This window comes from Mustela erminea, chromosome 3, assembly GCF_009829155.1.
Source record: "Mustela erminea isolate mMusErm1 chromosome 3, mMusErm1.Pri, whole genome shotgun sequence".
Lineage (NCBI taxonomy): Eukaryota > Metazoa > Chordata > Mammalia > Carnivora > Mustelidae > Mustela > Mustela erminea.
In genome coordinates, this window is record NC_045616.1 from 89,801,813 (window position 1) to 89,824,007 (window position 22,195).

The following is a 22,195-nucleotide window of genomic DNA, read 5'->3' on the forward strand; positions in this document are numbered from 1 at the left end:
AGAGCGAGCGTGTGTTGGAAAGAGATGCAAAGGGACAAGGTTCGAGGGATACCTGGGCTTGGATCATGGGGGTCCTCTTCTGGGCTCACATCTTCACATTCCTCTGAGGATGACAGGGGCGAGGCATGGGCGTGAACTGGGACAGAGAAGCACAGGCACTGGCATGTCACAGAGATCCTCCGGGTGCAGAAGAGCTACTGGAAGAATGGCAGAACAAAGGCAGGGTTGGCAGGACTGGAGGCATGAACCGAGATTTATTGTCTGTCGTGTGCCGGGGTTTGCCCAACCCTGGGGATCCCCCTGTCACCCATTCTGTCCTGTCAGCTGTGGGGGGAGGGGTGGCTTTATCTAGTGCTAAGGAAAGGAAGGCTTGGGCAGGTTGTGTGAATTAGTTAGACTCTCCTCTCCAGAAGGCAGTGGATGTCTGCCTCTCTGAATATCACCTCCTCTTTCAGGCCTGTGCAGACAGAGGCAGGCAGAACCTGGGCAGAAAGCCTCTCCTCCCCCATCATCGCAGCTAGAGAGGTGAGAGTCCTGATGGAAAGTAGGGGCTGCTCTCGCAGAGAGCCACCTCCCGTGAATCCTGCCTGTGAAGGGCAGTCAGTCCTGGCGGTGTCCGGGGGAGGGGGACAGGTGGCCCGGAGAGGTGGCTTCGCGTGGACGGGGTCCCTCTGAGGAAGAAGCCTGGACAGCCTGAGAAACAGGCATCCTGGGGGCATTTATAGCAGTAGAGACATCTATATTTTAAGCAGGTGCCAGCTAGGAACATTCTCTTCCTTTCTCCTGGAGCTGCCTGAGCCCACACAGCCAGGCTGGGCGAGAGACTGTAAACGAGCCCCTGCGCGCTCTGCTCCTCCTGCACCGCCTGGAGTCTCTCCTGGAGGGCTGTGGCTTCTGCCTCTGCTTGCAGGATCCCCTCTGCTCTCTCCTTCTGCCTTGCTTCCTCTGCTGCTTGCTTTTCTTCCTCTCTTCTCCTTTCATCCCCACCCTCCCCCCAACCCACCTTCCTCCATAGAACGGGTTGGTACTCCCTAAGCTCCTAGAGTTGCGGGTGAGACGATGAATTTCAGCAAGCCCTTTCCGCCCCCTTTCCACCTGGTGGGAGTCAGGTTCAGAGGCCTGATCTTGGAGCCCTCCCCAGCTGGGCCACTCTGGACAGCAACCTCCTGAAAGCACAGTGCCTAGGAGCGCCCCAGTATAATGTTTAGTGGTTACTCTGTTAGCCCAGTATCGCTGCAGGCCCTCGTGCCTCCTGAGCAGGTAAGCCGGGTGCCATCAGCTTCCTGACCACATAGGGAAGACGCCTGCCTTACTCAGTTCTGTGGGCTAATCTGCTTGAGTTCTGCAAGTGATCTTAGCTGATTGGAGCTGTTTAAAGTGACTTTGGATGACATTACCAGCACCAGTGCAGTTGACGAATAAGGGTTTCATTTGGCCTGAGTTAGTGGGGAGCGGCCGGCTGCCTTCCTTCCCTTTCAGTAGCTCAGCCTCGTGGCGGCGTCCCTCCCTTTCTCTAGTTGCCCTGCCCTGCAGTCATTCCTTCCCCTCAATATCCTCTTCTTCTTCATTCGGCCATCCTGGGATGCCTAGAAAGACTTTGCCAGACCCCTCGGTGTCCAGAAGATTCTTAGGCAATGCACACAGCAGTGGACTAGGGAGAAGTAGAATGATCTGGATTAAAAAGGAAGTTTGCCATTTACTGACCTTGTGACCTTGACAGTCATTTGCTTTCCTGAGGTTTCACTTTCTTCATCTGCAAAATGAAGCCCCCCACATCTGCTCTCATGTAGTGTTATACAAAGTATATCCCATAAGTAAGCCAGCATGTGAAGCACTTGCTGTGTGCTAGGGTCTGGACAAAGATGCATGTTTTCGGGGTACCTGGAGGGCTCAGTCAATTGAGCGTCTGCCTTCAGCTTGGATCATGATCTTGGGTCCTGGATCGAGTCCCTCATTGGGCTCCCTGCTCAGTGGAGAGCCTGTTTCTCCCTCTCCCACTCCCCCTGCTTGTGTTCTCTCTCTGACTGTCTCTGTCTCTCTCTGTGTCAAATAAATAAATAAAAAATTTAAAGAAGAAAAGATGCATGTTTTCTTCCAAGGCAGCTGTGTAGACAGATGAGTATGTGCAGTATAGTAATGCAGTGAGCACAAACGGCTCTGGGGCACAGAGGCCCCCCTGGAGGCCTGTCTGGAGGGAAACAGAGCTAGGCCAGGAAGAGGGGAAAGTCTGAATCTGTTGTCACATTCGAGGGTTTGCATGCCTCTTCAAATTCTAAGGAAATCTGTTTCATTTCTACTTGGAGCCCTTTTCCTAGAGGGCTGGAAGGAAACTGGAACTTTAATGAGATTTGCCTCCGTCCTGGGGTCCTGTCGCTTGTTGAAATTCTTACTGAGTCACTCACCTGTGCACATGGGCCATGGCTTTTGTTCATTCATTCCTTTACCCCACATGTTTCTACTGAGCAACTACTATGGACCAGGTGCTGGACTGGGCACCTCACATAACAGCAGTGAACAGAACAAAGATCCCTTTGATCTTATATTCCAGCAAGGGGGAGAGACAGAAAATAGTAACTAAAACAAGAAATTCATAGTGTATTAGAACATGATGTGTGTATATGTGTGTGTGTGTGTGTGTGTGTGTGTGTGTGAACACAGGAGAACAGTGTGGGAGAGTCAGGAGTGCCTATTATGATCATACAAGGGTGCCGAGAGAAGGCTTTGTCAAGAAGGGACATCTAAGCAAAGGTCTGAATTATATGAGGGGGGTCCTGGGGAGGGACAATGATCTGTCCCTGTGTCCAGAGCTGCTTTGGATGTGGGGCTGTCTGCTTCCTGGCCACGTGTGGACAGGCTGTGTGGGGTCCCATGTTTCCTGATGCAGATCTGGCCGTTCTCTCTCCATAGGCGCTATGGTCTCCTCAACAGGCTGATAGGAAGCAGGGCCTGGGAATTGTGTGTCCTTCTGCATCTGTGCCATCTCCCCCAAATCCTAGATAGACAGAAAAATCTCACAGAATTGGGAAATTTCAGGACATGATCCAGCCTTCCGAGGATCCCAGGCACAGCAGATATCAGGCAAAATCCCAGAAGGGAGAAGCAGTGGAGGTGATGTGTGGGAGCCCAAGGCAGGTGAGGTTGGGGCACACAGAACATGGACCAGGGACAGGGGAGTAGTGGCGATGAGCCTGGGGACCCTGTGGGCTCGGGCAGCCACCCCACGGTTTGGCTCTGCTCACCAGAGCGGGGTCACTGCTGGACACAAGGCACAAAGGGTGCTGCCAATCAGAGGCTACAGGGGCGGGCTGGTTCTGAGTTGTAATGTGTCCCTTGAGCTCCTGCCCCTGGGGAGCTCTTGACTTTTCCTTAGGCTCCCTCACATGGGGCCTTGCCCTTTCCTTTGGCAGTTTCATGAGCAGGAGTTTTTGCATGGGTCTTGTTGGACAAGTTAGAGGAGAATGGTTGCAGCTTTGCTTCCAAATGCAAATGTGTGACAACTTGCACCCAAACTGGGCTGAAATTTGTGTCCTCATTTGCTGAAGAGAGGTTTGCTAGATGGTTAACAAACTGAAGAAGGTCAGGAGAAGATAGGGGAGTTTCTTAGGAGAATGACCTCGTGGTGATACGTCCGCTGTATGCACTACCAGAGAGGGTCTTTGCAAGAACCAAAATGCTGCCGTTCACTGCACCTGCGTTTACCCTTCGCATTGTGGCCTTGCTTGCTTCTGTTGTGTACGAGAATCTGTGCTCCAGAAAAATCTCAGTCATTGGTGGAGCAAGTTCTCACGAAAGGCCCCCTCCTTCTGCAGACTGCGGTCTACAGGGTCCTCATTGCCCTCCAAGAGCTCGCCCCCTGGTGGGGAAACACAGCAGGACATGTCATTGCAGTGGGCCCTCGCTCCATGTGGGGAAGTGTTCAGGGGAGCACATAGGCATGGTTGGCATGGTTTCTGGAAACATTATCCCAGCACCACTGGGCAAAGCAGGTTACGCTTATTTTTATCCAGCTTTTGCTTTAATAATTTTTTTAATTGAAGTATAGTTAACATAGTGTTGTATTGGGTTTCAAGTATATAATATGATTCAGTAATTCCATACGTTACTCAGGGCTTATCATGGTAAGTGTACTCTTAATCCCCTTCACCTATTTCACCCAGCCCCTGAGGACCTCCCCCTGGTAACCACCAGTTTGTTCTCTGTATTTAAGGGGTTTTTGTCTTTTGTCTCTTTTTTTCATCATTTGTTCATTTGGGTTTTTAGATTCTATATATGAGTGAAATTATATGGTATTTCCCTTTCTCTGCCGACTTATTTCACTTAGCATTAGACCCTCTATGTCTACCCATGTTGAAAATGGCAGGATCTCATTCTTTTTGTGGCTGAGTAATATTCCAGTGTGTGTGTGTGTGTGTGTGTGTGTGTGTGTGTGCGCGCGCACGCGCGCTCATCTTCTTTACCCATTCATCTATTGATGGATATTTGGGTTGGTTCCTTATTTTGGTTATTGTAAATAACACTGCAAAAAAACATAGAGATGCATATAACTTTTCAAATTAGTGTTTTCCCTTTCTTTGGGTGAATTCCCAATAGTGGATATACAGCATCACATGGTAACTCTATCATTAAATTTTTTTGAGAAAACTCCACCCCGTTTCCCACAGTGGTTGCACCAATCTGCATTCCCACCATCATCTGAATAGGTCTCCTCGGGCAAGGAAAATGAAAGCAAAATTAAACTATTGGGACTACACTAAAATAGAATGCTTTTGCACAGCAAGGGAAACCATCAACAAAACAACATATCAGTCTACTAAATGGGAGAAGATATTGGCAAGTGATATATCCAGTTAGGGGTTATTATCCAAAATATATAAAGAACTCATACAGTTCAACACCAAAACCAATCTGATTAAAAAAATGGACAGAGGACCTGAATAGACAGTTCTCCAAAGAAGAAGATGGACAACAGACACATGAGAAGGTGCTCAGCCTCGCTCATTGTGATGGAAATGCAAATCAAAACCACTGTCATCTTTCACCACACACCTGCTGGAATAGCTAGAATCAAAAGAAAAGAAATAATAACTGTTGGTGAGGATGTGGAGAAATTGGTTTAATAATTATTAAATGTATGGAAGAATTTAAAAATCTGAGTGAGGGGTACTTCCATTCCCATCACTGAGTTTTGGCAGTTGCTAACGTTTTGTGAGATTCACGCCCTCCCCTCTCTTTAACCTACATGCTTTCCCCCTTGAACCATTCAGAAGCAAATTAGAGACACTTCCCTGGTAAGGAAACAGGCATTCTCCTCTATGACCACTTTCACAGGTGTTCTTACACCTACGAGAACAATAACCTAGTTATGTCAGGTAATGCGCAGTCCTTGTTAAAACCACAGCACTTTTTCCCAGAATGTCTTTTACAGCTTTGTATAATTGTGATTTTCTAAGAGCCAGTCAAGCCTCACCCCCCGTGTTTGTTCCAGCTTTTTAATTTCTTCTGCTCTAGAAGAGGGACCCACGCACACCAGGGTTGGTTTTTTGGTTTTATTTTTGTTCGTGTTTTTTTGTTTGTTTGTTTGTTTGTTTTTGCTTTTTTCTTTTGTTTTCGTGGTGGTTTATTTTTTGAAAGTACAGGCATTTATCTTATAAAACATGTTCAATTTTAGACTCATTCTCTAATGAATAGATTGAGGTGAGGAGCTTTTGGCCCTGCCCCTCAGAGGCACTATTGTGTAATACTTCCTTGTGCAGAAGGAAGGCTGGGCCCCCTGCTGCAGGTGCTACATTGGCCCCAGGGTCCCTGCTTTAAGGTGTGACTGTCATGTACACTTTCCTTGTGTAATAATGAGGTGTGTGTTCTGCGGGAAGCCCTTAGAGACCCTGTGAATGCCCTATTCCCCAATTCCTTTTACCCACGATTTCTAATAACCATCAAATGATCGTTTCCTAACTCAGTTATTACATGGGGAGTTGCCAAGTGATTTCCTAATTCCAGCCTTCCTTCTCAACGTATTTAGCTGGCATTCTTCTGTAAAGACGAGCTTTTCCTTTTTCACATTTTTAGCAACTTGGTTTTAAGGGGTAAGGTTCTGCCTTCTTTGGAATTTTTAACAGTGTGGGTGCATGCGTGTGCTTGGGGGGAGGGCAGGGAGTGAGCCCAAACCTGACCCCTGTGTCACACACAGGACTCTGCACACTCAGCTGAGAAGGTCCCTTCCACTCTTCTCTGTAGGTACACTGGCTTCCTTGATGACTTTCATGTGTAGTCGGCATCTTCCACCACTGGGCCTTTGCCTGGAATCCCCTGACCCCAGAGGGCTGCCTGGCCCACTTTATTCTTTACCCAGATGTCATGCCACATTGCCTGAGAGCACCCCATGTCATATACTTTCCCCTCCCCATTATTCTCTGTCTCTTATTCTCCTTTGTGCTGTTTTATGGTCCTCATCAGCACCTGCTCTATAAACTTCGTGGGAACAGTGTTTTTGTCTTATCTGTTTGGAGCCTGGTACAGTGCTGGCCCATAGTAGGTGCTCAGTAAATACTTGTTCAGTGTGAGAAGGAACACACACATGAGTGCCTGTTTGGTAAACCTCTGATTGAGCCCAAAGACCCTTCTGTTGTTTCTCTTCACTCCTCCTTTCCCATGACCCCAGGGACAGTCAAGCCCCAGAGAGACAGACAGCTGTTCTTCCGTCTGTCAGGAATAACATGGGGAGCCAGCAGCCACACTCAGTTCCTGCCCACTCATTAAAGCCAGCAGAGCCACGAGATTACCCACCCCCCCTTCTTTGACAGGATTTTGGGGGAATAAAAACAAATCAAAATTCATCAACTGTGAACAAAATTGTCAACTGTGAACTGTCAACAGTCTGGTTTAAAAATAGATGATTGGTTGATGAAATAGAGTGGAGAAAGCAATTTAAATAAAATGTTAAAAATAATACCCAAAGCATGCAAGGCAAAAGCAAAGAATGCGGGGCAATAGAGAAACGTACTCAGTGGAGATCTGTGTGAGCAGTGAACCAGAGAGAGGTTATTAGTTTTGCTTTACAAATCACAGAAGAGAAAGATTTACTGGCCATTCGCAGGAACATTCCCTCATTCTGATGTGTTGGTGTGTTATGCAAAACGGAAGGAAAAATTGGTTGGGAAATCTGCTAGCACATTTATTTTTAAGTAGGTCAACGTTTTGAGTATTTCTGCCCATTTGCAAAGTCTTTGGCTCCCTCCATCTTCTGCGTTTCTGTGAGGACTGGGGAAGACATTTCTCTCCCAGCGGGTCAAGGGATATAGAAGCTTCCAGGATGTTATGTCTGTGTTTCTCTTTGTGTTTCTGTGAATATGGGTTCCAGTACGAAGTTTAAAAGTCGTTTGAAAGTTGTTACTTTCCCACATTCTAGGATCTCATCTTTTAAATACTTAGGGCTTATTATTTGTTTCATTCCTTGATCATAAAATCATTATAAAGTCTTGAATGTTTCGTATTTCTGCCCATGAGTCATGGTTGATAGTATTTGGCCAAGTTCTGTATGTCTACCTGCCCAACATCCTAAGGCTGCTGTTCCAGGTGTTTTTTTGTTTTGTTTTGTTTTAACATGCTTTCCAGGAGAACTGAGTCATCTGGGCACAAAGGTCTATGTTTTATGAACATAATATGCAGCATTTCCATCCCATAGAGACTTGTCTGTTTTTAAACATCTGGGCAGAAGGTGTGCTAGCCTGCTAGGGCTGCAGTAACACAGTACCACACACTGGGTGCCTCGGACAATAGGAATTTACTGTCTCACAGCCCTGGAGATAGAAGTAGAAGCCAAGGTGTGGGCAGGGTTGATTCCTTTGGAGGCCGTGACTGAGAATCTCTCTCCTGCCTTTCCTTAGCTTCTCGCAGCCACAGGCATTCTTTGCAGGTGGCTGTCTTCTCCCTGTGTCACTTCAATCCTCCATCTTCCCTCTACGCAGGTCTGTCTCTGTGTCCAGCTCTCCCCTTCCTGTAAGCGTGGCAGCCATATTGGATTAGGACCGGCGCTGTTGAGCTCATTTTAAGTTGATGATCTCTGTAAAGACCCTCGAAGATACTGGGGGTTAGGACTTCCAAATATCTTGTTGGAGGGATATAATTCAATACCTAACACAATGTGCAAAGTTGTCTCTTCTAGAAAGAAATGGGGTCAGGGCGGTGGTGACTGCTCTCTGCTTAGACCCACTTCTGATACAGGTCCAGGGATGAAAGGGCCTCCGAAGGTGGCAGTGACCACCTTGAGGGGTCTCTCCATTTGTTCAGTGTGTCTCCTTCCCCAGGGAAGGAGCTCCTGGGCCTGCCTCTAGCCTTGGCCCTATGGGAGCTTTGAGTAAATGACTGGCTCTCCACTCTAAATCCCCAAAATGCATTTATACCTCTTTCCTCCTCTTCTCTCCCCACAATTCTTCATTTAAAAAAAAAAAATTATGGGTGCTCCTTTATCTATTCCCAAGAGTGTCATTTTGTAGTTCTTTTTGATTGTTTTGTTTCATTTTTTTGCTTTTCCACCTCCAAGCCCAGACTCTAAGGGGTAGGGCCCCAGTCTACCCTCTTTAAGTTGAAGCCTGCAGACACTGCTTTGATGCAGGTCAACGAAGGCCAGCAGGTGCTGGTAGGCGGTGTGCATCCCTAGTACCTCCCGGGCTGGTGTGGAGGGAGCCAGTGAGTTCCACCGGAGCAAGTCCTTCCTGCCAACAAATCGCCATCCATGATTTTGCCACCTTCTACCTGCAGCTCTGAGCACACTGTGGGAGAGAAGGTGTGGCCATTCTGGAGGCTGGTCATGTGTGAAAGGAGCCAGTGCCATCCCTATGGTGTCAGGAGACGCCTGGGTCTCCCTCGTCACATCTCTGTAGGAGAATTTGCATTCTGACTCCATCTTTTCCAACGGAGGCTGCTCCTGTCCTGATAGGTCAGAGCCCAGTGTCTGCTAGGTCCAGAGCCTAGTCATGGGATGGCTGCCTGGAAAAAGTACCATGAGCTGCCTCTTTTTCTCTTGGCCCCATTCTCTTGGCAACCCTCTATGTGAGGGCTAGCATACCTGCCTAGAGTTTTCAGAATTGTTCTATCCACAGCACAGGGCACACTTCTGCAGAGCCCAGAGGCTCTGTGCATTTTCTCTACTTGGGATTGAAGGTGAGTGGGCAGGACGTTCTCGAGCATCTGTGGATTACAGGTTGGGAGAGGGCGTTGGAGCCCTTTGCTTGGTTGACAGCCTCTGTCAGGGCAGCCCACTCTAGCGGGAAGCACTGTACTGTGGAAGTGGCCTGGCCGCTGTGAGGAAAGCTGGTGCAGTGACCACCTTTTGGCCTGTGTAATTATTCTTCCCTAGCGAGAGCCTGGGGCAGAGGGGTTGGGCCTTAGTGAAGTGCTATGGGACAGGGACATGCGTGAGGTGCCCCGAGGAGGCCCCCTGCCCAGTGACAGTCCCGGCCAGGCTCAGAACCAGGTGCCCTCTCCCCTTACCCACGGGTGCCCACGTGTGCCCTCATTTACTCCCCTTAGCTCGGTCATCACTTTGATGGAGGCATGTCAACTTTGTTTTATATTTCCTCATGAAATATTTGATACACAAATGTAGATGTCTTATTTCTGTAAGTTGCCAAGCCCAATGACCAAAGCCTTGGAATCTATCACTGAGCTTTGGGGAATAAACCATTCTCAGGCTTCTCGGTGTTTTTCTGGGCTCCTGTCTGGGGCTGTTGTCCTGCCTCTGCCCTAGAGGCCGCCCCTGTCTTGGTATTTGTCACCCTACCCCCCCCCAATATATATTCACACATATGTAGGTATCTCTAAATAGCACGTGCTGAGCTTTATATTAAATGGAATTCTAGTCCTTTGAGCTTCATTTAAATGACACATACTATCTGGAAGATAAAAAAGCAGGCCTGTGCCCTTGAAACATGGGTTTCCACTGGTGCAGATAAATCTTGTTTTCTCTGGTAGCACCTCCCCGGGGTCCGGGAGGAGGCCCGGCTGCCTCCGCAGATTGTGACAGCGGCTGTCCACGAGAGGGGATTCTGGGCCAGCTGAGGAAGCGGAGTTACCAGAATCACAGTCTGCAGAGGCTCTCGGGCGAGGGCAGGCCCCCAGGGAAACGGGTGTTCCCGAGCTTCTGAGTCCATCAATGGATGAGGGTGAGCAGGGAGGCTAGAAGGCTGAGTGCTGGACGGGAGCTCGAGGAGAGGCCTCAGGCAGCAGGTGTGGGTCAAGGATGCTTTGCCGGGAACATCCCGAAGGCTGAGCTCCAGCACCTGTGTTCCTTGTGCAGGTGAGGTGCAGCTGGGGACCGGAGCGGAGGCCCCGAGGAGCCTGGGGAGCACCACCCATATCCTTTAGCAACTGTTTACTGAACACCTACTGTGTGCCTGGGAGAAGACGTGACTTTCCAGCTCACGAGTACCTCATGGGCTAGTAGGAAGTCAGTGCTGCCACCCTTGGCTACGTTATGCTGTGCTCAGGAAGGATCCCCAAACATCCGTGGCTTTTTCAGCACTCTGAAGCACCGTGCTTTTTCAGCACTCTGCCATGTGGACCTTGACCTGAGATGTACTCCTTCCTTCTCTGTCTTTGCAGACAGTAATTCCTTGTTCCTGTTTCATGTTGTCTGCGGTCTCACTGCAGCTCTGGTGCTTGCCCTCGCCCTCTGGGCCCCAAGCCATAGGAGCGGCCCTAGTGTGGTTCGTGTCATTTTCATGGTAGAGGGAAGAGCAAGAGAGGAGATACGAGTAAGCAGTGGTTCTTAAAACAGCTGCTCAACCCTGGCGGGTCACACCTACTTGCAGTCCCCAGGGAGAGCGAGTCTCGTGGCCAGGACAGAGGTCCGAGGGGAGGGCATCCCATTTTCCCAGGTGGGCAGTGAACGAAGCCAAGATTCCGCTTTCCGGGAGGGCCAGGGAATGTCTGGGAAGAGTCTTACAGTCTATCAAGGATACAAACCAGCAATTTAGTCACAGTAGAATTTTTAGTAAGTAAATGTATTGAGTTTTGACTTCAGAAAATAATTTTTCATACACAAATATACTGTTGCCCCTAAATTAGCTTTGGAGAATCTCTTGAGCAAATAGTTTGAGAACTGAAGCAGGATTGTTTCAGAGCAGGGGGGCGGAGGGAGGAGGTGGGGCTGGCCACAGTGGTCTTTTCTCCAGCCCTGGGCACATGCACACTGGCTGTGGGATTTGAGAAGAAGCTTTTTACACGGACACCCCCCTCCCCGCCCCCTTCCAGTCTTCCTTTTGGCTACGTTCTGTCCCTCTGGCTGGTGGCAGGCCATCCCATTCCTATGGGGCTTCTTTGTTCCCATCCCTCCATACACACCACTCCTGACCGCCTCACAGTCGTGGTCGCACAGCTTTAGAAGGACGTGGTCTTTTTTGCCTCTTCATGGAGTTGTTGAGTTTGGAGGCTGAGCCATGGCTGCCTTTCATCCAGTCCCCACCACCCCTCCGGCCACACTGCGCACATACTAGATGCCTAACAAGTATGTACAACAGGCATTTGCCTCAAGGGGAAGTCATCACCCCGTGGGCTTGTCTGTCGCGCTCTCTCTCGTGAAGCTGGCCACTGTGTGAGTGACACTTGGAGTTACTCAGAGTGGCTCCCGTAGGTTCAGAGCCAGGTTTGAAGCACTCTTGCCCTGGGTTTGTAATCGGGATGGGAATGGAATAGCAGGGCCTTCTCGGTATTCAGCTGTCCTCTGGTGTGCTGGTTTGCAAATGCTTGTGGGCTTTTCAGAAGTACACATTTGTGTTTTCCAAGGGAAAGGACTGTAACTTCCCTTTTTCTTTTTTCCCTTGTGAAAGATTCCCCATGGCCTCTGATAAGAATAACAGACAAAGTGGGTGCTCAGTAAATTTTGTCTGCCTCCTCTTCTTTGGAACCTCCACCAGGTACACACGTGTTTCTCAGCCTGAGGGCCTTAGCAGAAGGTTGGTTACATGCAGACCTGGATCCTGAGAACTGTACAAGTGGAAAAAGAATAAACTGTCAGACAACTGAGACGGAGGCCAGTAGCAACCTGGGGTGCCATATGGGATATGTGCTCTCCACGTGGAAAGAGCAATGTTGTGGAACCAGGGTCTGAGCCCCACACTCAGACATGGCTTGGAATCCACCCCAAAAGAGCATCACGATATTTCGTGGGTTATTTAACTGCTCTGAGTCTGTGTCCTATCCTTTAGATGTCAGGATCCTAAAAATTCTGTTAACTGTTATGCTCTTTTGCACCTGTAAACAACATTCTTTCTGGCCCGTTTTCTGAACCGGTTGAGACTTGACGATAAAAGTGGCTGAAGTAGTGAAAAGGGCAGGAAGTGACCAGAACACTACCAGTGTGGCTGGTGAGGGTTGACATGAAGAGATGGTGACTTTTGGGCTTCACCACTGAATCTTAGAATTAGATGGGTGCTTGCACCCAGTCCCGTGCTAGAGACACCCATGGATATCCTTTAGGGGGAAGGACTGTATAGCACTCAGGTTTGGGATGGTTACAGCAAAAGCAGTCACTCCTTGCATGTCCTGGGTGGGTCAGGGCTGGGCCTCACACACATCACCCAGGGTGTTAACTCGGGGTTACCCTGCCCCTGTGCCCAGGGAGAATATATGAGCAGCTGAGAGAGTCTAGGATCCCTGTACTGGGGCAGAGGCATCCTAGGTGAGGAGTAAGGAAACGGAGGGAGGCGGCCTTCTGTGGAAGGGGTGGGCCTTGATGGACCCCTGGGACTCTGAGATGTCATTTCAAATGAGCACTTCTGTAACAGTTACAGCTGCACTTATCACCGAGTGAAGTAAGCACCGCAGTGCTCTCCAGTGGTCTCAGAGGTTACCCCGTGCCTTCGGAAAGACATGAAAGGCCATTTCTTTTTCAGCACTCTGCCATGTGGACCTTGGCCTGAGATGTACTCCTTCCTTCTCTGTCTTTGCTCCCGTGATCCCACCTGGTTGGAGAGAGACCAGCTGCTTCCTGGGAATGCCACATGGGGTGTCTGCTTGGCTGCCTTCCTAACGCCTCTTCTGCCTCTCTTTTGCAGTGCAAGTTGGAGTTCCATGCTTGTTCTACTGGCAAAAGCTTCACCGTCCTCTGTGATGGGCCCTGTCCATGTCTTCCGGAGCCTGAGCCACCAAAACTCAAGACACAAAAGAATGGTGAGTGGGGATCACAGGAGACACTTGGAGGGAGGTCGATGTGGCCAAGCTCTGCCTCCCCGCCACAACCCCTGTGCCTGGAAGTTGGAGGTTAACAGAGCTGTTTGAGCCCACAAGGGGGAAATAGAGGGGCTTGGCAAGTACTCCAGCTTGTGTAGGGACTTGAATCTGAACTGCCTTCAGCTACCGTTAAAAAGAAAAGGAAGAACTGAGTCTTGCAGAATAATTCCATGAGACCAGGATATGCACTAGGTTCTTTCAGAGGTTCTCATGTCAGCTATGACACGAGAAGCATGGGTTTGTTCACCTCTCAGACCACAGCCTGCCCTGGGGTACGTCTTGGTCTTCCTGGACCTTGAATCTCTAAGTCCTTTGAACTTCTCAAGGGCACATTTCAAAACAGACACTACAGAGAGGTCACAACAGTGATGCCACCAAAGGCGTTTCTTCGTTTGTATATTCTGCTCAGAATGTAGCACAAAGCCAGGTGACACACGAAAGGAGAAAAACTCTCTAGCGACAGTGGTTTCTCTCTCATGGCTGAGGAGGCAGGGAAGGTTAGCCTTATTCGGATGTTTCAGTGATGGAGAAAGGAAGGCTGTCGCTCTGGACTTGGCCTGTTTCTGAGCCTTCCTTAAGGAGACCCAAGCTGGAAGTTTGCCTCTTCCTTCTGTGGAGCTGGGCTTTCTCCGTCGTCGCTGCTGGTCCATGGAAAATGTTGCACGTTTCTGAGCGTGAATGAATGTGAGTGCATAGGCACGCATGTCTCTTCTAAGGCATCTTCTATAGGTAATGAGGGAGGGTGATCTGGGCGAGTGTGTTTATGCCTTCCCTGGTTCGTGGTCCCATTGACTTTTCCAGGGCACATATGTGAAGATGCTGGAATGTGCCTTTGTCCATGGTGGCCATCACAGGAATATTGTACTAAGATACTCTTTGGAAGATTTTGCTCAGAATGTGGAAGCTCTAGGGTCATCACTAATCTCCGGAAATTCCTCTTGATGAGCAAAAAGCTGATCTCCCTGTGTTTGGATCTGATTCATTTATACAACTGCAGTAAGAAGGTGTTCATTTGTATACTTGTGCCCTTTTGGCATAGGGTCTGAAAACCTAAAGCCCTATAGTGTGAAGAAACTGCAAAACTCAGAAAACTCACTTCTGTCTGAGGATTTCTTAATAACTGTAGGATGTTTCAGTAGTCTGTTATTCTGTGTATATTGTTTACTGGTCTTATTTAATCCTCTAACCTGAGGTGAAGAAACCAAACCAGCAAAGTCACCTCCACCATTTTGCCTGTGGTATCTACATGAGGTGGTGGCTTCACCTCTCCTCAGGGGCCCCAAATATGCTCAGGCTCCCTGATTTGCCATGGTGAGATAACAGACTGGTCTCCTGGGAAGCCTTCAAAGGAAGTACAGTGCCTGTTTCTTCCTTTCTTTTTAAAGTAAACTCTGTCCCAACATGGGGCCTGAACACCCAACTCAGGGATAAAGACTTATATGCTCTCTTGACTGAGCCAGCAAGGCACCCCAGTGCCTATTTCTTAATGGTGGGCTTGTCACACATGATTAAATGAGATTAACTCTCAAATACGACACTCCAGGTACAGCCTTGCCTATACCATGCGTTTATTTAATTATGTTCTGGTAAAAATTAGAACAAATTCTTGCTGAACATTTGCAAGTTACTGCATTGCCATTAATAGCAAAGAGACTTAGAAAAGAGCGTGTTCGAGAATCCGGAAAGGTCAGTGAGAACAAGAATGCTATTTAAAAGTGTTTCATTTGAAAATGCTTGAAAAAGGGTGAACTACTAAGTTAATTGTAAGAGATAAATCAGGAAGAATGAGAAGCGACTTCATATACCTCTCAGGAATGACAACAATAAAAAAGGAATACTAACAGTATTCCAAAACAAATAATCAAAATTATATGTCCTTCATTAGTTCTTTTAGTCGTACCTAATTACTTTTTGTTCCACTGGCTCTCGGACCAGTGATTTGCTTTTGCGAAGTCCTCTGCCTTTGCCCGGAAAGGAGCTCTCTAACTCCACACTGTGTCTCACATCATCTGACGCTTGTCTGAGAAATATCACCTTGGAAGCTTGCAATGATGAGTCTGTTACTGGAAGTATCGATCAAACTTGGTACAGTTCTTTGCCTGAGGCTCTGAGATTGTCCTTGTTGGTTGAAGACCCACTTTCTGAGCTGTGACTTACTGCAGAGTTTTTATACAGTGTGTGGGGGAAGCAGAAATTACCTGCCGAGAAGGCTGCATGGCTGTCGTTAACTAATTACACATGCAATTACATAGGCAACAACATCCTATCAGGGTATAATGCTTAACTATTTAATACAGATTTGATCAATGTTCACTTGGGGGATAAGAATGCACTACGGGCTGTGAAGGCAGCAATAAGTCCCTGGGGTCATTAGATGAAATGCAGTATTGAGCTTAGTAACATTTTACCTGGGCAGAGTGGAGGGAAGGCCGGCCTTTTCCTTTGATTTGACAGGTCTTCCTCTGAGGCTGTCACAAGCAGTGGGGATGAAGGAGAGGGAGAGGGTGCAAAGTAGAGGTCAGAGGTGAAATGAGGGGCCGTGACATCACAGAAGCTGCAGGCAGTGGGAGCGGAGACCTCCACCTTCCTGAGACACGTCGGGGGGCTCTGGGCTTTGTCAGAGGCAGTCCTGCTTCTGGGCCTGCTACAGAAACGACATTTCGTGGTCTCGCAAATGCAGGTGTGCCAGAAGTCACACAGTGAAGTCACACGGTGAAGTCACACAGAAGTCACACAGTGGAGCAGTCACAGTTGTCGTTGATGACATTTTCTTTTCAGTCTGATCTCTCTTTCGAGCTTTGGTTCCATGTGGTGGTAACAATAGTCATGGAGTCTCGTCTAGATAGATTCTGTTAATCCCAGGGTGTATCGAAATGCTCGGAAGTCAGCGGTGGTTTATGCATTGTGGAACTGAAGGGCAGTGGCTCCTGCCATTGTCTGTCCCTGTTATCCATCTGCAGAGAGCTGTCACCGCCTCCGGTGAGCTGGCCTGCCGTGTGCACGCTCCCTGTGTCCGATGGAGGACATCTGACTCCCGTCGTGAACTGTGCTTACTGCCACCATTGGGTCAGACCCGGTGCCCGCTCTTCTAGGTCCTGTTCTTCTGGGTTTACTCGTCCTCCCGCAGCCCCCGCTGGCCCCCCTCAGGGCCACAGAAGACTTGGGCATGTCATTCCATAATGTTTTAGTGTCCAAGAAAGACTGGTGAGGGTGATCTCTCAAGCCCTCTGTCCTTGGATCTGCTGGGCAGCCGTTTCTATTTCATGCAGATGGTAGTTCCACAAAGCTTGCCCCCAGTTAGATTTCCACATGGTAGGTGAGCCCAGGGCTTCTTTGTTGCTGGAGCCGTTCAGCTGCCTGTGGTTTCACAAGCATCTCATCCCTGCCTGGGACCCAGAGTTGGGCTGGAGAACGGGGGTGAGCAGAAGCTTTCCCGGGGCCTCACTTGCCTTCATCTGTTCTCTTCCTTCCCGAACGGGTACTTCCTGTAGCCTCAGCCTGGCTCAGGGCTGGCTGTGAGTGTCGCAGGAACGTGAGGCACGGTCTGACACCTGGTCTTGCGAGTCTCGGAGCATTCTGCTTCTTCTAGCCTTTGGTCTTTGCATTACATCTCCAGTTCTTGCAAATCAGAACTCTCTTGCCTCAGCTTCAAGTTTTAAGAGCTTTTCTAAGAAGTCCAAACCAAGTGGTTGATTATTTGTTCTCTTGATTTTTATTTTTTCTCTGGCATCTCTCCTTTGATGTCCCTGAAGACCTCATAGAGGGTGGGGTCATCCTTGAATATCTAGGAATATTTCCTCTCACACCTCTCAATGACCTCATGACCTCGGATGGGTCACGTAATAGTTTTTTTTAAATCTCTCATCTCTGTGATGCCAGCCTCTGGAGAGTAGAGAAGCAATTGTTTCAAAATGTGTGTGTGTGGGCACCTGTGTGGCTCAGTGGGTTAAGCTGCTGCCTTCGGCTCAGGTCATGATCTCAGGGTCCTGGGATCGAGTCCCACATCGGGCTCTCTGCTCAGCAGGGAGCCTGCTTCCCTCTCTCTCTCTCTCTCTCTCTGCCAGCCTCTCTACCTACCTGTGATCTCTCTCTGTCAAATAAATAAATAAAATCTTTAAAAAAAAATGTGTGTGTGTGTGTGTGTGTGTGTGTGTGTGTGTATTAGGAAGAGGGAAGTGAGACTGAAATCCTGTGTTAAGCCTGAATTTCTGTGCTCTTTCTAAGAGTTTTCCAGGAAAGATTTGCCACGAATTTCTCTTGGTATTTTCCAGTCCTCAGTAGCCAGTTAGAAAGTCAGTTCTTATATCTGATGAACTCTTCAGCTCGGGGCTTATTTCCGCTGCTTTTTCTTCAATCCTCCGTGAAGGATATGAGTAGTGTGAGGCACTTGTTTCTTGATTTCTTCACAGTGGTTGAGAATCTAAGAGAAAAGTAGAATTTTCTTCCCATTAGAGTTGTCAGGATGCATTTTTAAACTAGCCAGTATTTCCCTCCTTTCCAGCCTGAGCCGGGCTGCCTCCTGCCTGTCCTCCCCTCTCTCACAGAAACAACCCCCTCCATCCCTGACCTGGGCTTGGCAGCCTTATTCCATCCTGAGGTGGGGTTGAGGCTCCCCCATTGTAGAGGTGAGAATTTTGCAGTTGTATGATATAACATCAGGAAAAGCATCACTTCTGTTTTTTCCATACTGTGTGGAGGGAACCCTTGTGTTCCTGAAGATGCCTGTTTCCCATGAGGACCAGGGGATGGGACCTCAGACTTCCCCTAGAGTGATGCTGTTTTATGCTTTACCAGGTTATACTGACCACTAGGGACCTTTGCGCTGGCCCCATTTACCAGCAGAGGAGCTCAACAGCCCAATGAGAGAGAGAAAACCTTCCCTGAGGTCAGACAGTGGGTGGGGACGGAGGTCTCATAGTGGAGAGCCTCTCTGGACCCCCAGGCTAGTGCCTTTGTCCAACTGCCTGTACACCCCAAAGGGTGTACAGGCACTTGTCCAAATCTTGGAGTGTCAGCCATCAAACAGAGAATGTCCTGGTGTTCTCCACAAGCAGCAGTGTTTTGAAGGCGTTCCACAGAACCTCTCTGCCTTCCCTCATCCTCTGTCTTTGTAGGAGGAAATGGAGACAACATTACTCCAACAACTACAGCTCCTTGTTTGCTTCTGTTATGGAAGGGTGCTAGGGGTCAGCAGGCAACCTGGAATGCTGGAGAAGGCTGGGACGCTGTCGTCCCCTCCCAGCTGGACAGGGGCTGGGAGGTGGGGGCACACCTGGTTCGGGCCAGGGAGGAAAAGGGCTGACAGGTCTGTGCAGCGGGCGTGCTAAAGAAGGAATAAGTAACAGCTTCCCTGCCTCTGAGCTATTTGAAACAGTAGAAAAATAGTTTACAGTGATTTTCTTTTCTCAAATGGTGATTTCAACCCGAGGGCTAGATTCTGGGGGAAAAAAGTTCTGGGTTGACAGACGGTTGTCTAATTCCATTACTTATCACAAGTGGAGTTGGGGAAAAGTGTTTAACTGAGAACAGGAGGTGGTGCCAAAGAGACGGGCTCAGGAGTTCTTCCTAGCTGTAATGTCTCAGTGGAAAAATCCTACCAGAATCCTGCTGCAGAAGCTTCTAGCAAAATGGAGGTTTATCTTTGTATCCAGGAAAGAACATTTTTCTTTAATGCCTGTTGTGTAACAGAGAGAAGGCCTCAGGCTTGCAAACTTGCAATTTAAAAGCAGTTTGTCTTAACCTTCCCATATCTGTTCAGCTTCCTTCGCTTCTTACTTGGTCCTACACCACAGCCAGAAAGTAACCATGTAAAGGAACGTTTAATTTTTAGGACCTTATTACTCTAAATGTCATGACCTTGGGTGGGGGGGAAGTCTTAAATTGGCAACCGCAAAAAACTAGTCAGGTGCTTAGAATAACTGCTGACTTTGGCTTTAAACTCAGGTTCTTCCTCTTCTGTGAGTTCAGCTCTGCCAAAGTAGAGGTTCTCCTGGTCATGTGGAAGCCCATGGGGCAGCAACTGATGGGAGAGAGTTAAAGATACGAAGGGAGAGAAGGGTAAACTGGGGCAGAGGGTGGCCACAGCCCAGACCAGAGAGAAGGGTCTGTGCTAGCAATTAATGGCTTTGAAAGTTCACCTAAATGGCACTCTACCCTTAGCCTGACTTTTAAAAAATTTATAAATTAATACATCTTCTTTGACATCTAAATGACTTGGCAAAATTTTCCTCAGATTTCAGTTCTGTTCGCTTTTCGCTGTGTGTGTTTTCAATACACATATACTAACATAGTTTATAAACTCTACTTCTCCTAAATCAGGATTATATTCTGTGTAATCTTTTGTACCTGCTACTTCTGTATGTCATAGATGTGTTTTCATCTAGGCACACAGATAGGTGTTTGAGGGGGTCTGTCTGTCCCCCTTCATCCTTTCCTCTAGCCAGCCCTCCCACACCGCTCTCCTGAGCTCCAGACTTAAGTATGTAATGACCGCTCAGCATTTCCATTTGATGCCCGGAAGCATCTCGGGCTTCATTTCCCAAATCAGACCCCTGGTCTTTGCTCCCAGACTGTTCCTCGTCCTGCAGTACTCACTGTCTTGATAAATGGCACCTCTGTATTTTGATTTGCTGAAGTGAAAAGAAAATCCTCTTTGACTCGCATGCCACGATCACGTTGACTCTGCTTCCAAAGAGATTTCCAAATTCATCTGCTTCTTTCCACTTCCCCTGCCACTCCCCTAGTGGTCCAAGAGATCCTCCTCTTTTATTCTAGTAGCTTCCTACTTGAACTCTGGGGCCATCCACTCTCTTTTGAATGTAGACATTAAACCAGTTCTGTACAACGTAAGTCAAAGGGTGCCATCCCCTGTTTGAGACCCTCCAGTGACTTCTCACCTTGGTTAAGGGGAGGAGCTGACATCCCTTCAGTGACCTGCCAGGCCCACTGGGATTGGATGGGCTGCTGCCTGCCTGTACCCATCTTCCGCAGCTGCACACTTTGCTTGCTCGGCTCTGGTCAGACGGGCTTCCGTGGGTGCCCTCAGGGGAGCCCTTCGTGCTCCTGCCTTGGGGTTCACACTCCCAGACACCCACACAGCGTGCTCTGTCAGCCCCTCTTCAAATCTCTACACAAAGGTCACCTTCTCGGGAGCACCCCCCCTCCCTCCTTTGTCTTCCTGAGTCCCACGCATCCCCTTGTACACCACATTGACCTCTTGTCTGCACTGTCTCGTCTCGCCCACCCAGAATGGAAGTGGTAGGACGGTGTTTTGTCTGGATTCTCAACAAGTCTTTGTCAAGCCTTGAAGGACGCTACCTCATTATAAGAGTTATCCTTTATGTAGATGTACCATAGTGTACAGTGTTTAAAATGGCAACAAAACAATCTATCAGGACAAGAGATCAAGAGTACAAGGTGCTTACTGTGCGTACCGGCTAAGCAAGTGACGGGTACATTTATTTCCTCGAACCAGAGAATGTCCTCTCTGTTGCTGGTGGGAACATTCGAGATCCGGAGCATGGGGTACCTCGCCCGAGGCCTTACAGCTGATAAATGACAGAGCAGGGATCTGAAGGCTTTCTAGAACTTGCTCTCTTATGCTCACATCAGACTGTGTTGCTAACCTAAATCGAGCGTCCATTTTCCTTTGGAAAAAGAAAAACCCACGGCTGTACAGCCACACAGTTTCAAGTGCCCCTTACTGGGCAGTGCAGGCAGCGCGGGCAGTGCGTGCTTTCCACTCTCGGAGCCCGCCCTCCTTCCCTGAGAGCCCAGCACTCTCTGGCAGGTTTTGTGCAAGGGGAGGGAACGAGCGTCCTTGCTCCTTTTCTTTTTCTCCGTCCCTCTCTGTAAGCACACTGAGCTCTCTGCAGTTTATCTCAGTGCTGGCACAGGCTCATGGCTCACCCCCATCCCGGGCTTTCCTTGATAGCCCCACATTTCCCACCCAGCTCCTTGAAGATAAAAATTCATTTGTAATCTGTCCTGAAGTCGACTTTTCTTCCATTGCCCTGCTATCTGTCGGAAAGAAAAGACCGCATTACAATAAAAAAAAAAAATAAAAATTATAATCGGAAGAAAGCAAGGGGCTGCCACCCCGCAGAGCCAGCTGCTTTGTGACAGGGTGGAGGGTCTCTCCCTTCCGAGATCCGAGAGACTCCTTGGGAGCCTTGGCCACCACGTGGGCAGCCGGGGAAGGTGGGACCCCGCGCTCACAGGTGTGGTGAGGACAGAGGAGCTCAGTTCCAAGTGTAAACATCGAGCTCAGAACCTACAGCTGTTTTGTCATTATCATCATTATTACCTAAGTGGGGATGATGCTGATTCTCTGTTTAAAAACTGAAAGTGGCAATTAGACACGAAGGAAGCAGGAATGTCGCTCTCATGAGTTAACGTGAGGAATGAGTAAGGACGGCAGATAAAGCACAGAACAAGCAGTTGGCTGCATGTGCGGTCCTAGACATTCCCATTGGTCGGGAGTGCAGCCAAAACAGACACAAGACAACCAGGCAGCACTCTTCAGTCTGAGGAGACCGAGGGAGGAGACAGATGGAAATCATGATGGTGTCATGGCAGCTGAAAGCGTGTCTTCCTCTCCCAACCCCAAAAGAGTAAGCCCCAGGGGCCCCTCCTACTTGACAAGAAAGGAGGCAGACCTACTGACACAGCAGGGGTTCTGCTGAGGAATCTCATTATTTCAAGACCTCAGACATGCTCCAGGGAGAAAGAACTTCAGAACCATGGAAGAGAAGTTCTGGGAAATACAGGCGCCATGATCCTGGGGCAGAAGCAGTGGCGAGGATGACCAGGGGATCATAGTGGAGAGAACTCTGGCTTTCCAGTTTCCCAGGGGTGCAGTAGCAGGTGCTGCTGGGGGCACGTCCTTTGTGCTGACTAACTTCCATTGTGTAGAAGGATCGGTATAAAAACCCAGCTTCCCTATGTGCATGGGTATCCCAGGAAGGCA

The 22,195-nt window shown here is 48.7% G+C and overlaps 1 protein-coding gene across 1 annotated transcript in view; it reads left to right on the plus strand.

Moving 5' to 3' along the window:
* Window positions 1-22,195, plus strand: part of SPOCK1 (SPARC (osteonectin), cwcv and kazal like domains proteoglycan 1) — a 500,054-nt gene that overhangs the window by 405,496 nt on the left and 72,363 nt on the right. The window contains exon 6 of the mRNA XM_032336640.1: window positions 13,053-13,167. Coding sequence (XP_032192531.1) covers window positions 13,053-13,167 — 115 coding nt within the window. The remainder of the gene's footprint in view (window positions 1-13,052; window positions 13,168-22,195) is intronic.